This window comes from Pezoporus occidentalis, unplaced genomic scaffold (assembly GCF_034315485.1).
Source record: "Pezoporus occidentalis ecotype Australia unplaced genomic scaffold, CSIRO_AGI_Poc_V1 ctg135, whole genome shotgun sequence".
NCBI lineage: Eukaryota > Metazoa > Chordata > Aves > Psittaciformes > Psittacidae > Pezoporus > Pezoporus occidentalis.
The window spans coordinates 4441433-4457268 of record NW_026913157.1 but is presented as its reverse complement, the minus strand read 5'-3'; the positions used below and the strand labels follow the sequence as shown (position 1 = coordinate 4457268).

The 15836-nt window shown below is 45.2% G+C and overlaps 1 protein-coding gene and 1 non-coding gene across 3 annotated transcripts in view; both read right to left on the bottom strand.

The window, feature by feature from the left end:
• Positions 1 to 14960, bottom strand: part of SF3B3 (splicing factor 3b subunit 3) — a 32499-nt gene extending 17539 nt beyond the window's left edge. Inside the window, exons 1-10 of one of the 2 annotated variants that reach the window (XM_062609282.1) lie at positions 14830 to 14960; positions 14076 to 14402; positions 12762 to 12934; positions 12248 to 12389; positions 11071 to 11183; positions 10194 to 10331; positions 9074 to 9177; positions 7617 to 7782; positions 4496 to 4591; positions 3906 to 3978 (exon numbers count right to left, since the gene is read on the bottom strand). In XM_062609282.1, the coding sequence (XP_062465266.1) occupies positions 3906 to 3978; positions 4496 to 4591; positions 7617 to 7782; positions 9074 to 9177; positions 10194 to 10331; positions 11071 to 11183; positions 12248 to 12389; positions 12762 to 12934; positions 14076 to 14402; positions 14830 to 14899 (1402 nt within the window). In that variant the 5' untranslated portion in view covers positions 14900 to 14960. The remainder of the gene's footprint in view (positions 1 to 3905; positions 3979 to 4495; positions 4592 to 7616; positions 7783 to 9073; positions 9178 to 10193; positions 10332 to 11070; positions 11184 to 12247; positions 12390 to 12761; positions 12935 to 14075; positions 14403 to 14829) is intronic. The other variant, XM_062609283.1, reaches the window with a different exon arrangement.
• Positions 10799 to 10878, bottom strand: LOC134158891 (small nucleolar RNA SNORD111). Its single transcript, XR_009962943.1, has one exon. It is a non-coding gene; the product is annotated as a small nucleolar RNA SNORD111 (small nucleolar RNA).
• Positions 14961 to 15836: the final 876 nt, after the last annotated feature.

Genomic DNA, 15836 nt, shown 5'->3' with positions numbered 1-15836 from the left:
TGACCTCAGAGATGCTTATTACTGTTCTAATTGCTCCAGTTAGCTCCTTTCAGCAAGTAACAGAGACATTTTAATGACTCTGGAGAACCACAGCTAGACTAATTTTCCTATGCATTCATTACAAGTTTTCTGCAGCTTCATCCACATGACAGTTATGAAAATACACATTTCAGTCCATGAACTCTATCCTACCATGCTTTTTGTTATTTGTTACGGATTCAGTTTCAGTTATTCCATGAGAATTCCATTCCTATACACCAGCCCACGCCTGGTACAGTTTATTCATGCTCTGCAGCATGTGAATTTGAACCAACACAAATGCAGACACCAGCTAAGACTTGTTCAGTGAACAGAGAGATGAGGAGCAACAAAGGTAGGGATTATTCTCACTTAAAAGATACTAATGGGAAGACAGCACATTTTCCTGTGTTTCTGGTGACTACTGAATGGAGACTCTGCACCTGAGAGTCACTGCATATGGCCTTTCAAGCAGGAGCACCAGGTAGGGAAGGCAGGCTGTCAGCTCTCAGTTTTGCATGTATCTCAACAGCCGAGCACCCAGCCATCTAGCTTCCCACACCCTAATATTCAGCTGCAACAGGGTTTGGTCCAAACCCCATCTACTTGTCTGATGGGCAGATGCATGTGTCCTGGGGTCAGCTGTGTTATTTTTCTCCTTCCTAGTAGCTGGTGCAGTGCTGTGTTTCAGCTTTAGTCTTGAGAACAATGCTGGGAACACACTGATGTTTTAGTTATTGCTAAGTAATGCTTACCCCAGTCAAGGACTTTTCAGTCTCTCATGCTCTGCCAGAGAGGAGGGGCACAAGAAACCACGAGGAAGCAGAGACAGGACACCTGACTCAAACTAGCCAAAGGGGTATTCCATACCACAGCACATCATGCCTAGTAGAGAAACTGGGGGGAGTCACTTGGAAGGGACATATCTCTGCTCAGGTCAAGCTGGGTATTGGTCTGCAGATGCTGAGTAAGTATACTGTGCATCACTAAGGTTTCTTGTTTTTTTTTTCCCTTAACTTTTTAGTATATTCTCTGCCCTTGTTATTTCCCTTGTCATTATTGTTAGCGCTAGGAATTTTATACTATACTTTCGTTATTGGACTGCTCTTATCTCAATCCATGAGGTTTACATTCTTTCAGTTCTCCTCCCCATCCCACCAGGAGTGGGCAGGGATAAAGGGGAGTGAGCAAGCAGCTGCATGGTTTTGAGTTACCAGCTGGGCTTAAACCATAACAACATCCCATAACCACAGGGAGCTCCCATGCCAGCAATACCTTCAAGCACACATGATCATTTTCTCTTCAAGGTCTCTACAAAGCAGTGTGGAGCCAATCCTCAGTCTAGAAGGAAGCTGAAAACGCCCATAAAAAAACACCTCTGATTTTAGCAAGGACTGGCCATTCTGCAGACACACAGTTGAGTACCTTGCTCCCCCAAAGACTGGAAGATGGCAGTTGTTTTCTACCCCTCAGCTACCGAAGGCAGTAAAGGCAACAATCTCCAACTACACAACAGCTCCTAGAATTCATTTACTGAAAAGTTTAGCTCCATGATTTTGGGATTCTCTGTGGTTAAGCTGTGGGGCAATACAGTAGCCCCTGGCAGTGAGTACACACCTGTGGTGATCAGCACCTCCACCACCAGCAACCTGTGGAAGAAAAAAAAAGGCTTGGTATTGGTAGTATCACCACATACCAGCCAAGGTTAGTATTTGCTCTGAAGGCTGCAAACCTGTCTCTTACAGAGGCCTTGCAGCACAGGGACACTGTGGCAGTGAGGCAGAACCAGGCAATCCAGCACTGCAAATGGAATGCACAAAAACCAGCACTCGCGCAACTTCAATGTTTGAAATGATTCTGCAGGCTTTTTGATTTTAAACCCACACAAACTGTTCCTGAATTCAAAGGGTTGTAACTCGGGGATTGATTTCATGTAACTTTAAACTGTACTCAGAAAGTAGCATGGTTCGTAACAGCCACAGCTTCCAGCCTTCTGAAATCATGGAGATGATCTTCATGCTGCAGCCTGGAGAATTCGCAAGGAGGAAAAAGGGGCAGCAAAACTGGTCTGGTTTATGTAGGTTAGCAACAGTCCTCTCTCTCCTGAAAAGTCAAAGGCATTCTCTGGAACCCCAAGGGCAAAGGTTTTCAGACTGCAAGGTGATGCAAGAAGCCTCCATCTCTCAGAGGAACAGATGTTACCAACTCCTCTTCCAGAAAAGAGGAGCAAAGGTTTGTCTCTATCAAACTGGAATGCCTCTTTTAAGAAAAGCACACTATTTTTGACATGAACTGTGGAAATACTTTTCCTCTGACCCTTTTATTTCTGGGGAAAACGAAGGCACTCTGTGCTCAAAGTTCTTTCCATACTGCTTAGGCAGTACATGAGTCTTAGAATCACAGACAATCACAGAATTGTTTAGGTTGGAAGAAAATGAAAAGCTCACCCAGTTCCAACCCCCTGCCACAGGCAGGAATACCTTCCACTAGATCAGGCTGCTCTAAGCCCTGTCCAATCTGGCCTTGAACACTTCAAGGGATGGGGCAGCTAAAGGTTTTCTGGGCAACCTGTGCCAGGGCCTCACCACCCCCACAGAGAACTTCCTGCTCTCATCTCAGTCTCTTCTCTGTCAGTTTAAAGCTATTCGCCCTTGTCCTGTCCTACAGGCCCTTGTCCAAAGACCCTCTCCAGGTTTTCTGTAGCACATTTAGGCACTGGGCTGCTCTAAGGTCTCCTCAGAGCCTTCCCTCCTCCAGGCTGAACATGCACAGCTCTCCCAGCCTGTCTTCAAGAAGAGGTGCTCCAGCCCTCGCTGCATCTCCGTGACCTCCACCGTACTCGCTCAAGCATGTTCACACGAGTATGGAAAATGATGGCATGTCTTGGATGGCAAGGTAAATCCCACAGCAGTGTTTGAAATTACCACAGGGTTACTGGCTTCCTTGGAAAACATGCTACCTGTGACTGCTTAAAAACAGGATACAGTGTCACCACAGCAGGCTAAGGTCTCCACTGCAACAACCTGTCATTTCCATATCCAGTATATAAACAACAAATCTTTGTGAGATTTTACAAAGCTCTCCCCAGAAAATAATCACTGAGGCTGCCAGCACCCAGAACAGATCTGTTTCAGGGGTTTTAGGTGTTTCTGAGGAAACACAAAACTCTGCCTCTGTTCTCACCCTCAAGAGAAAGGCAGCACAAGGGACTGTATTTCTTTCCTCTTGTACTTTAATAACGTAAACCTGTTATTTCAGATCAGGAAAAAAAAACAACCAACCAGTCAAACCAAGCCCATAATTCCATCTATTCTACCAATTTCAAATCTTGACTTTCCTGGAATCAGCAGCACTCTATACACTGCTGGGTTTTTTAACAGGAAGTGTGTCCTAGCCCAAATAGACCATTTTCTTTGCAGATAATGCATAGAGGGAAGTAAAAAAATACAAATACTGTTGCTGATTTATCTTCTTTGATCTGTCATTTGTATCCCACTCTCTCACGAAGAGCTGACTACTGTAGTTGTCAACATGCATGTAACAGAGAGTATGCTCCAATAAAAAGCATAATCAATGCCTGCTGATGTCAGAGCAAGAACTTATGGGAAGTGGGAAAGGATGAGGAGGCCAGCAGCTTCAGGCTGCAAAGTACAGCTGACACAGCATATTGGGCGACGGATGCAGCTGCGGGCATCTGCATTCAGAAGCAACAATTCTAGGGGACCAGAAGGTGGCTTCTAAGTACAAAGAGGTGGCTGCTGATTCAAAACCCAGCTTTCACAGATGGCACACAAGCATCATGCAACACCTTTCCTATGTCCTTAGACAAAACAGCAAAATACACCACAAAACATCACCTCCTTGTGCTTTAGGAAAATACTGCATACCTTCAACATGTCTCCTCACTGTCCATACAGCATTAGGGTTACCAGGCAGCTCTGAGACAGCCATTTCGGATACCTAAGAGTAAACAGAAAGAAGGTTCTTTTGCAAACAGATGTTTAGACTTAACTACAGTAAGCCACCTAACCACCAGCAACTGTTAAGCCTTCCTACAATGGGACAGGAAAGCTAATAATTCCTAATTCTTATGCTCTCTCCCTGTGCTGCAGGGTAGAATACATTCAGCACTGATACAGCAACATCAGAGCTCTGGATGATCAGCTTTAGAAGAAGGTCACCCATCCCCAGCAAAGAGAACAGCAGCAGCTGGCAGAGACAACGGGATGTTCTGGCTCAACAAACTCAAGTATTAGAAGAGACAAAAACGCACGTGGTTGGAGTCAACTGAACAAAAAGCCTCTGTGACTTTAAGAGTAAACAATATAACCCTTCTACTTCCAAGAAGCAAGTCTAGAGAAAGCTGCTCTCCAGACCAATGGCAGAAGGAGAATCCCTTCATTTCAGTTCCCTTATTGCAAGGATTTTCTCCCGCTGTCCTCCCCTCCGAAGCTTCTCTTAAGTGCTGAAGTCTTACCTCAAGTCCATGTCTTAGAACTCTCAGAGATGACCGGGGCCCCCGACCACAAGCCACATACAGCTGTGGCGTGTCTTCGTTGGCCAAATCAGCTATCTGTATGGAGAAATAAGTGTCAATACCCAAAGGAAGAAAGAATTAAACTATACATGCCACACTACTGCTTTAAGAATGTTTTTTTTCAAACACCAAAAGCAGTGAAGATGCCGTAGGGTGTACTATCTGCTGTGCTGAAATAGTATCAGGTTTTAAGCAAACTCTCTGCAGAGCTGAGAACTGGTCTGATGGTCAGCAGAGGGGCAGCACAGAACTGCTGCTGACACCATGTCCAGATATCACAGTATCACAGTATGCTAGAGATTGGAAGGGACCTCAAAAGATCATCTAGTCCAATCCCCCTGCCGGAGCAGGAACACCTAGATAAGGTTACACAGGAATGTGTCCAGGCGAGTTTTGAATGTCTCCAGAGAAGGAGACTCCACAACCTCCCTGGGCAGCCTGTTCCAGTGTTCTGTCACCCTCACTGAGAAGAAGTTTCTTCTCAAGTTTAAGTGGAACCTCTTGTGTTCCAGTTTGTACCCATTACCCCTCGTCCTGTCATTGTTTGCCACTGAGTAGAGCCTGGCTCCATCCTCGTGACACTCCCCCTTTATGTATTTATATACACTAATAAGGTCACCCCTCAGTCTCCTCTACTCTAAACTATAGAGACCCAGCTCCATCAGTCTTTCCTCACAAGGGAGATGCTCCACTCCCTTAATCATCTTAGTTGCCCTGTGCTAGACTCTCTCCAGCAGGTCCCTGTCCTTCTTGAACTGAGGGGCCCAGAACTGGACACAATATTCCAGATGCGGTCTCACCAGGGCAGAGTAGAGGGGAAGGAGGACCTCTCTCGACCTACTCACCACCCCCCTTCTAATACACCCCAGGATGCCATTGGCCTTCTTGGCCACAAGGGCACAGTGTTGGCTCATGGTCATCCTGTCGTCCACTAGGACCCCCAGGTCCCTCTCCCCTACACTGCTCTCTAGCAGGTCGTTCCCCAACCTATACTGGAACCTGGGGTTATTCCTGCCCAGATGCAGGACTCTACACTTTCCCTTGTTATATTTCATCAAGTTATTCCCTGCACAACTCTCCAGCCTGTCCAGGTCTCGCTGGATGGCAGCACAGCCTTCTGGTGTGTCAGCCACTCCTCCCAGCTTAGTGTCATCAGCAAACTTGCTGACAGTACTCAATTCCCTCATCTAAATCGTTGATGAATATATTAAATAATACTGGTCCCAGTACTGCCCTTGAGGCACTCCACTAGATACAGGCCTCCAACTAGACTCCGCCCCATAGACTACAACTCTCTGGCTTCTCTCCTTCAGCCAGTTCACAGCCCACCTCACTACCTGATCATCCAGACCACACTTCCTCAATTTAGCTGTGAGGATGCTGTGGGAGACTGTGTCAAATGCTTTGCTGAAGTCAAGGTAGACCACATCCACCGCTCTGCCATCATCCATCCACCGTGTTATTTCCTCATAAAAGGCTAAGAGATTGGTCAAGCATGATTTCCCCTTGGTGAAGCCAAGTTGACTGCCCCTCATAACCCTCTTATCCTTGATATGCCTTAAGATAGCACCAAGGACAAGGTGTTCCATCACTTTCCCAGGGATGGAGGTGAGGCTGACCGGTCTATAGTTACCCGAGTCCTCCTTGCCTTTTGAAGACTGGAGTGACATTTGCTTTCCTCCAGTCCTCAGGCACCTCTCCCATTTCCCAAGACTTGGTAAAGATGATGGAGAGTGGTCTAGCAATGACTTCCGCCAGTTCCCTCAGCACCCGCGGGTGCATCCCATCTGGACCCATGGACTTATGGATGTCCAGATTGCTCAACTGGTCTCTAACCCATTCCTCATCGACTAAGGCAAACCGCTCTGTTGACCTGACTTCATCTGAGGTCTCAGGGGTAAAGGACTCTTCAGGACTGCCTCCGGCAGAGTAGACAGAGACAAAGAAGGCATTCAGTAACTCTGCCATCTCTGTACCTTCTGTCACCAGGGCACCCATCCCGTTCATCAGTGGGCCTACATTGCCTCTGGTGTTAGTTTTATCTGCCATGTATGTGAAAAAGCTCTTTCTGCTGTCCTTGACCCTTCTCGCCAGATTTAATTCTAAGGAAGCCTTAGTCCTCCTAGCTGCCTTCCTACATCCCCTAGCAGCAGCCTTATATTCCTCCCAAGTGGCCAGCCCCTCCTTCCATGACCTGTAAACTCTCCTCTTCCACTTGAGCATACCCAGCAATTCCCTATTTAGCCATGCAGGTCTCCTGGCCCTCTTCCTTGACTTCCTACGTGTCAGGATGCTCTGATCTTGATCTCGGAAAAAGCAATCCTTGAATGCCAACCAACTATCTTGAGCCCCTTTACCTTCAAGCAGCCTTGCCCATGGGATTTCCCCTAGCAATTGCTTGAAAAGGCCAAAGTTTGCCCTGCTAAAGTCCAGGGTTGCAATTCTACTTGCTATTCTACTGGTCCTACCACACAAAATCCTGAATTCCACCATCTCATGGTCGCTTCAACCAAGGCAGCCCTCAACCCTTACTGCTTCGACCAGACCCTCCTTGTTAGTGAGGATGAGATCCAGCAGCGCTCCTCTCCTGGTTGGCTCATCCACCATTTGCATGAGGAAGTTATCATCCATACACTGGAGGAACCTCCTGGACTGTGCCTGGGTTGCTGAGTAGTCCTTCCAGCAAACATCAGGGAAGTTAAAATCCCCCACGACGACCACAGCCTGTGACTGTGAGGCCGCTCTCAGCTGCCTGTAGAAGGCCTCGTCAACTTCCTATATATATTTTATATATATATATATATACACACATTTATCACCTCAGGAATCAAAGGCTGCCAGGCCAAATACCAGTCTTAAGCAGCTGCTCAAGAATTTAGCAGGCTTGCTTTTCTACCAGGATTTACTATAGAGCAGTATTTCTGGAAACCTAGGATAATGCAGCTTTGGGACTCTGCTTACACACAAATACTCTGAAGAAAAAATCATTCACCTATGATGAACTCATCTGTAAATGAGAAAGACTTAAGTGGTGAATGGAAGCTTGCTGATGGCAACATACCTGACAACACAGAATAGGAGACAAACTGTCCAACTCATCCACCAGCACCAGGTTCTTGAGAGGTCGTGGCTGGAAAAAGAATGTATCTCCTTCCTCAAGAGGCATAGCAGAAGAGAACTCTGGTTCCTCATCATCATCACCCAGGTGAGCAATTTGGTACAGGTAACTTGAGACAGAGAGCAAGAGCAACAGCATGTTCAGTGTGAAGGTCATGTAGACTTCTCTCTAAGTAAGGCATAGAGAGATACTCAGACCGCAGAGGGAATCCTTCCTTACATTATACAGCTATCAAAATTTAGCCTTAAGGATTGCCATCTTGGTGAAAAACTCTTTAAAGGGAATCAGAGACCTTCAAGAAAAACTCCAAAGAAAAAAATTCACAACCTCCCCCTCAAACCTTTGTAGCTGTCACTGGCAGGGTGTCCCAGAGTCCCAGTGTTTTCTCCATTTACCCACTAGCCTTTCAGATATTCTTGTGTTAGAGCCAAAGCAGCAACTGACAGCTGAGGCCAAATGCAAGGACAATGGCTAAGACTGCAACTCCACAGTTATCTTTTTTTAGTGGAATATTCTCATCTGACTATTTTAATCTGTATTCCCTATTCCATTTTATGAACTTAAATGTTACAATAATCAAGTTAAACTTCAGAGGAGATGAGGGGGGAAATAAAACAACAAAAAAACCCATAACCCCAGATATACAGACTGATTTACTTCCTGGTTTTAATAAAGCTCAAATGAATATGGCTTCCTCAAGTGCCTGGTTTACGCAACCCAGTTCAGCCACTGCAGTAAACTGGCAGGAGCTCCCTCAGGTGGCTGACTGCAGATATAGTCAGAAAAAAAAATAAAAGTTCCCGTCTTTACTCCTGTGAATTCCCCACTCGGACACTGTTAAACCATCTTGAAAGGCCTGCAAAGTCTTTGCGTCTTCAGAATAGCCTGGAACCCCAAATATGAATTGAGAAAGTCCTCAAATAAACATCTGGTAAGGAAAGGACCGCAATTTCTATGGTCTACCTACTTCACAACACACAGAAGTTCAATGAAAACTATCAAACTAAAAGATAATTCATCTGGATACACAATCGATGTCATATGAACTTCAAGTGCCCAATTCTTCCAAAACCTACTGCAACAGATTATGATCTCTTGCTTTGTGCTCTGCAATATCTAATTTGGGTTCAAACAAGAAAGTCCCTCCATTCAGTCATATCCTAAGCCAACTGTTCTGCTCAAGTCATGTGAACAGAGCATTAATGTACCAATGAAAACAGAAGTGTTGTCTTTCTACATTCATTAGGTTCAGGTGCCAGTTTGCAGCCCTGAACAGAAACAGTCTGTTTTCCAGGGGGAAAATGCTGACATTGTTTACTGACTGGTTTCCAAATTCAGATGCCACAAAGAGAAAACCTGTCTTCCAGGGGGAAAATACTGACATCAGATTGTTTACTCACTGGTTTCCAAATTCAGACGCCACAAAGAGAAACCCTGTTTTCAGCACACACATGGCAGCAGCGACAGGAACAGTATCAAAGTACTTCAGACGAATCTCTGTAACCTGAAAACAGAGGAAGATGTGACTGTACTAGTACAGGGCTAGAGCTGTACATGTGTGGCTTAATTAAAAGCAGCTGCTTAGCTATCCTCTCCAAAAAAAAGGAAGCAGGAGAGTGGGCCAGGCTTAACCACATCAGTAGTTTGGGACAGCAAGTTATGAATCATGAAATACAGCAGACAATTTTGAACACAAAAGTCAGGCTGCCCATTTTATTTGAAGACTTTCGGTAACACTGAATCAGTCTGGAGGGAAAAAAAAGGCAGCTGCAAAAATAGCAAGCTGTTGAACAGAAAGAAATTTGCTTCACTGAACACTAGCCGTTCCCCAGCATGTGAAGAAATAACTGTCTTGAGCGTATTTCTACATTTCATATAGTCACAACAGCTCTTGGTGAAACATTCAAGAATGACCTGAAGCCACTTAAAGATGGAACACAATCGTCCCTAAACTGACATGTTTAGATGAAGGAAGAACTGATATTTGACATTTACTCAAAACCCCCAACTGATTCACGGCAGCAGAAATAGTTTCATTGCAAAATACTAGGACAACCAGTGGCATGCCACTGCAAGCCTCTGATTCGAACTGATGGATCAACTCTACCTCAATTCGAATAAAAAAATAACAGCATATAAATATTCAATCAAGAGATGAAACAGAGAGCACCTATTGTGATCAAGAGAAACTTAAGTCCCCCAGAATCAGTTTTTCGAATACCTCCTTATGCAGGTTCATGGACCAAACTTTACATCTTCTGAAGAGAGAACTGCCTGCAGAACATCTGAAGTATACCCAAATGACTCTGCAGCACAGTTCTCACAGGATTTTGCAAACCTGGTACTGTGTCTCCGCATGAGTGAACATCAGTTAGAACTGCAGATGTAACAGTATTACAAATTGCACAAACCATGTGCCATTACACAGCTAAGCCCACAGTACGTTTTTTTCACTTCAGAGCACCAAAGTAATTGTCTAAGGACACTTAATGCTTTTGATGCTCTTCACATAATGCTTACCATGTCTTCATCAGTCTCCAGAGTAATTTTGAAGATGTCTCCTTGCTCTGTCTGGGCCAGGAAGAAGAACATGGACTTGGTCTTATGTGTAGCAGAGCAAACAAAAATCATACCCCTCTCTGGGTCATCCAAGTCATTCTGCAAGAAAGAGATGTCACTGGTGGACCTACCTGGCAAGTGCAGATGTGATTTCTCCAACTGAAGAATTTCAATTTCATAGGTGCCTAAAGAGCTGACAGCATGCAAGGAGGCTTAAAGACAAAGCACATCTCCTCCACTGTACCCATAGTTACCCTTGGTACAACTCTGCTCCAGAAGGCAATAAATTTCTAAGACACTGTGCCAAAACATCACCTATCTTTTTTGCTCTGCTCCCCAGATAACTTGTCACATAACAAAACCAGACATGGAGGAAAAGGTTGCAATCCACATGTGGCCCTTTGTGAGCAGCTGAACCTTGGCAGGTGTTCAAAGCACACAATCTGCAACACCAAAGGTGAAGGAAGCAGCCTTAGATGCAACAAAGCAGCTCCTGAATTTACCTGGGCACACAACAGCAACCATGACTCACCACCTCACATAATGCCACTGTACACAGACAGCGCTGGCCTGATCAGAGTTTTTGGAGTATCTCCAGCATAGGTCTCAGAGAAGAGACATGAACCAAGCTCATCACTTCAGGCTATGCCCACCTCCATCTTCCCTCCTGCGTAACTTGCATCCAGTAAGGTAGGTGAGAGGCTGACACACTTAACTCCTTTTTTCTTACTGTAAAGCCTCCCTGACACCTTTAATCTCAAAAGGCAAACACAAAGCTTTCACTTAGCACTGACAAAGCTAATGTTAAAAAAAAGGATAGGAATCACAAAATTCTCACCCGTCTTCTGGGAATTGGGCATCTGATATCAGGCTGGTCACCAAAGTTTTTGTAAGTAATATAGTTTTCAGAACAGATTAGCACCCCGCTAGGTCCATCAGAACCACCAGGAACTGAGACAAAAAGAAGAAATACTATGAGAAAAGCCCTTCCCACAGATCTGAGTTGCTGCCTGCAGAACATTTCTTTAGGCTTTCTTTAAAGTGTCATAGCTTTCAGTCCTCTCCATCACCCTACATAATCTGCTCTTATTAAAGGATAAGACAAAGAACCAAGTACAGCTGCCTGTGTCAGCACGACAAGATGGCAGATGGAACTAGGGGACCAGGAAGGAGAAAAAGGAAGGATGTAGCTTCAAATGGCTTATGTTTTAGCTTTCCTGGCTTATTCTTGTCTAGAAAATCACATGCCCAAAACACCGTATTAGCAACTTGTCAGTTAAACACAACCCTAGGCTTACTGGCACCTTTGCTTGCCGTCAAAAAAAAAAAAATTCCACCAGATGGTTTCCTGATTTATCTCTCAGAGTATGTTTTTTAAAACACTTCTATTGAGGTGCCAGCATAACAAAAGATATGCTCAAAATAGTGGTAGTCATCAGATCCAGTCCAGTATTAGATGTCTCAACAGCTGCCTACAGAAGGTGCAACAGGGCAAGCCCACAAGGATTGTCAACTAGTTTAGCTTCCTTCATACTTGCAAGAGGAATCAGCAGCACTCCAGTGGTTTCCCAGATTGAAGGCATTAGGCTGCTTTATATACCACCTTGGTATATGGATTCATATACTGTCTTTCAAACATTTATTAACTGATGGAATCCTGTATGAGAGTACGAAGTACTCCTGTATTACCTAAAAATACGTAGTTTTGCATCTGCTCCCAGCTAGATGCAATCTAATTAGTATCTCTTAGCTTTGGAATCCAGAGAATATCCAGAATACATCCAAAAGAAGAGATGAGGAGCACTTTCACATCACAGCTGTATCTAGGAATTCTTGGACATTTCCATGTGTGAACCACCACTCATTATCCAACTCCAAAGTCAATTAATTTATACTAATGGCTCCAGCTACCATCAACACAACTCCCAAAATGTGAAGAATATTGGCTGTTTCCCGGGAGAATGGGAACCAAGTATATTCATGGGAAAATGACTTTGTGGTGCAGTTGGCAGTACCTGTTATGAGGAAGTTGCCGTGCTCTTCCAAGGGCTCACTGTATTTCCTAACAACATGGTTCAAACCCAAGTCCAGTTCATAAAATGTCAGTGTCTGTTGTGTGTTGGCTGCTGCTTCTCCTGTTGGATCATTGTCTGCTTCCTAAAACAAAACACATGAAAAGAGTCTTTCAAGAAAGGTATTAAAGAAAGAACAAAGCTGACACATGAGAAACAGTTTTGAGTAGCATTAGAATGAAATCCAAAAGAAGACTTGCTGGAAGATGCACCACAAAAGGTACAGAGGAAGAAAATACGCACATCTGCAGTTGAAAAGCAAGAATTTAAGAATCATCACCTAGAAAGAAGAGACTTGTCTATTCTGACTGAAGGCAAGACAAAAAGCAAGCTCACAACTGAAAATTGCCTCAGACAGCAAAAGCAGCCAACATTCCCTGCCTCCACAGACAGATTAAGAACAGAAGAGGCATGACAAAGCTCAAAAGACAGCAAAGGGAGATCAAGCCCTTCTCACCTCATAATCCATTTCCAGACAAGCAAACATTGGGTTTTCAAATCCCACGTCGACTCCCACCACATGGTAGACCAAAGTATTGGCCTTGTGGGCTTCCAGTGGGGAGGAAATGGTGAGACGAGCAGCAGCATCTCTGTTCAAGATATACACCAGCTTCTGCTTTTCAATAGCACCTGCAAAAACAAGGACAACAGTGCCTGAAGCACAGCTCCTGCTGATCAAATCTGACCATATCTGCAGTCCAGTATCAATACACAGCCTTGCAAGAGAATGTTTGTTACTTCTGCTGAAGCTCACCATCAGTATTTATCTCTGTGCCACCAATTAACTTTAAACGCCTCATTTTAAATGTTTTGGGCTGCAAGCAAAAATGCCAACTCCAGCTCTTTAAAGGCAAAACCTGACCCTTTGAGCTACGCTCATCTAGAACAACAGCCAATCTACAATGGCTACAGGCAGGTCTACTCACTCATTCCACCACACAAGAGATGACAGACTGCAGGGAGGGAAAACCAAATTGAGCACAGGCAGATCTTCCACCATTTAAAACCATTTGGCAGTAACATCTCCTCAGAAATATTGTTACTAAGAAAATCCATTCTTAGTTAAGCGATATGCAGTATCCACATCATAACAACCACTCACTATGAACATGAATGGCACAACTGTAACTGGCTACCTCCACACTCATGAAAACAAAGACTTGTTAGAAAGAAAACATTATTTGTTGATATTCCTAATAGAAAACAAAAACACCATTAAAGTACTATCGCTTCAAGCTCTCAGTGTGTAGGAAAGCAGCACTGTACAAAGCTGGCTTTGGCAACTCAGAAAGTTGCCAAAAAGTACCAATTCACTAAGACACCTTGTGGCAAATCTTATAAAAACCCCCCAAAACCACCCAAGTGTCCTTCTACTGGGGAAGCTGGATCAGAAATGCATCTAACTGCCTCCATGATACATCTTAGAGAAGAGTAAGGAACTCATAACGTCATTTCAGGCTACGGCAGCTGAGTGACTACATGGTGGCACTGATGCATGCAACCCCAACTTCTCTCCCAGACATGGCACTCTGTGGATCTGTGCACCGTTAAGCAAGCTGGCCTCTTTCCAGCGTTAGAATTCATTTGTGCAATTCCATCTGCATCAAAGAACTTATTCTGAATGCCTGCATTCTCTCATGTCTCATAGCTTAGCAATTACCTGAGAAACCCTTCCAATTACACCATGGTGGCAGAAACTCACTCCAAAATAAATATCCACAAGACAGAAGGAAGAAAGATAAAGTGAAACCCAGCTGATATACTGACTTACTGATCATGACGGCACGGCCCTTTGGGTCTACAGCCAAGTACTGGCCAGGAACGATTCTGCGACATCCACTCTTGCCAAAGGTTTCCTGATGAATCTTCTCAAAGACATTCTTTGAGGGCTGGTATTCCAGAATAACAATGCGCCCCGAATCACTGCCTACGACAATATAGTCTTTGGTGCCACCTGTCAGCCTGAAGGCCATGAGGGACCGAATGACTCCAAACACTTCCACAGTTAGCAGAGTGTGAACCTTCCCTGTGTTGGGATCGGGGCGCAGTAACTCCAGGATCTTGCCACGGGAAACAACAATTTCTTGTTGTTTGGTTCCTAGAGAACCCAAAATGTGACAAAGAGTTGGCAAGAATGCAGCAGAACATGCAACTTTAAGAAGCACTACAAGAAATAAAATAAAATTTCATTACTAGTAAATGCCAAGGAGTTCTATGATTTCTATGGAAGAATTCGAAGCAACTACATTCAGTACCATTACTGTTTGAGTACTTCTTAACAGACCAGGAAAACTAACCTAAAAAAACTACTAAATTAAATCTATAGATAATCGACCCAAACTTCTCTTGATCCTTCCACAAGTTACAACAGCTCAAGAGGAAATAACAATATACCACTGGAAAAAAAAAAAAAAGGCACACTGAAGCAAACTAATGTCAGCAACTAAACCAAATAAAAATCACCTTTTTTTCCACTATGACCCAAAAAGCTCAAGCCTAGATGCATGAAGGGAGAAGAAAATTACCTGAAAAATTGCCATGGATAGCATAGCTAATACCAGTGGCACGCTGCAACGTCAGATTGTAGAGAAACATGTTGGCAATGGGTTTGTCACCTTATCGTAGCTCCACCGAGTCTGCAACAAGTAGATCAAAAAAATGTACTTTGCAATACCAAAGCCTTCCATAAGGCACAGAGAACCGCTGCCGCCCTGCTTGTCTGAGTTTATCACCTCACACTGGAACACTGCCTCCCACTCAGCTGAAGTTATGTGGCATTTATTACGAGGCAAAAGGCTCTCCCAGTGAAGACCAGGCTGCTGAGCTCCTTACTGCAGTGTGCCTCACCACGACGTCCAGCTAATGACTTCTCTTGTGGTTTCAGTTGTTCAGAAATCAAACAAAATCAGAGAATAACGTCTCCAGGGATGCCCTACGCTGTTACATATCGCTCATGTCCCCTCTTCATTAAATAGGAACCACACCTACCCACAACGGTTTAGGGCGAGCATCTGAATCAATCCCCTGCCCGGGGCTAACGCGGCAGGGACTGGCGGCTGCACGCTTGCGGCAGGCAAGGGGAACCGGCCCTCATCGCCCCGAACCTCGCCGAAGCCCAGGCCGGACCCGCAGCCCAGTACCGCCCCGGACTGTCAAGCCGTGTTCCGGGAACCGGCCACGGATCCACCGGCCACGGATCCACCAGACTGGCGGCCCGCCACAGGCCAGGCACCGAGGGGCCCAAACGGCTCGGTGCCGCGGCCTCTTCCTTGGCAAGATCGCGGCTCATACCGATCCCCCCCAGCCGAGGGGCCGCTGTTGCGCGGGCGCGGCTCGACAGGGCGGCCCTTACCGTGCAGATGGAGACGGATGGTCGGAGGATGCTAGTCCTGCCTATGCGGGCGCGCTTCTGCACCCCTCCGCCATGAGCTCCGCGCCTGCGCAATCCCTTCCCGCGTCTCCTCGACGGGGCTTTCAGTCAATCCGGCGCGCGCGCGCCGCGTGGCTGCTGAAACGGCGCCTGAATGTTCGC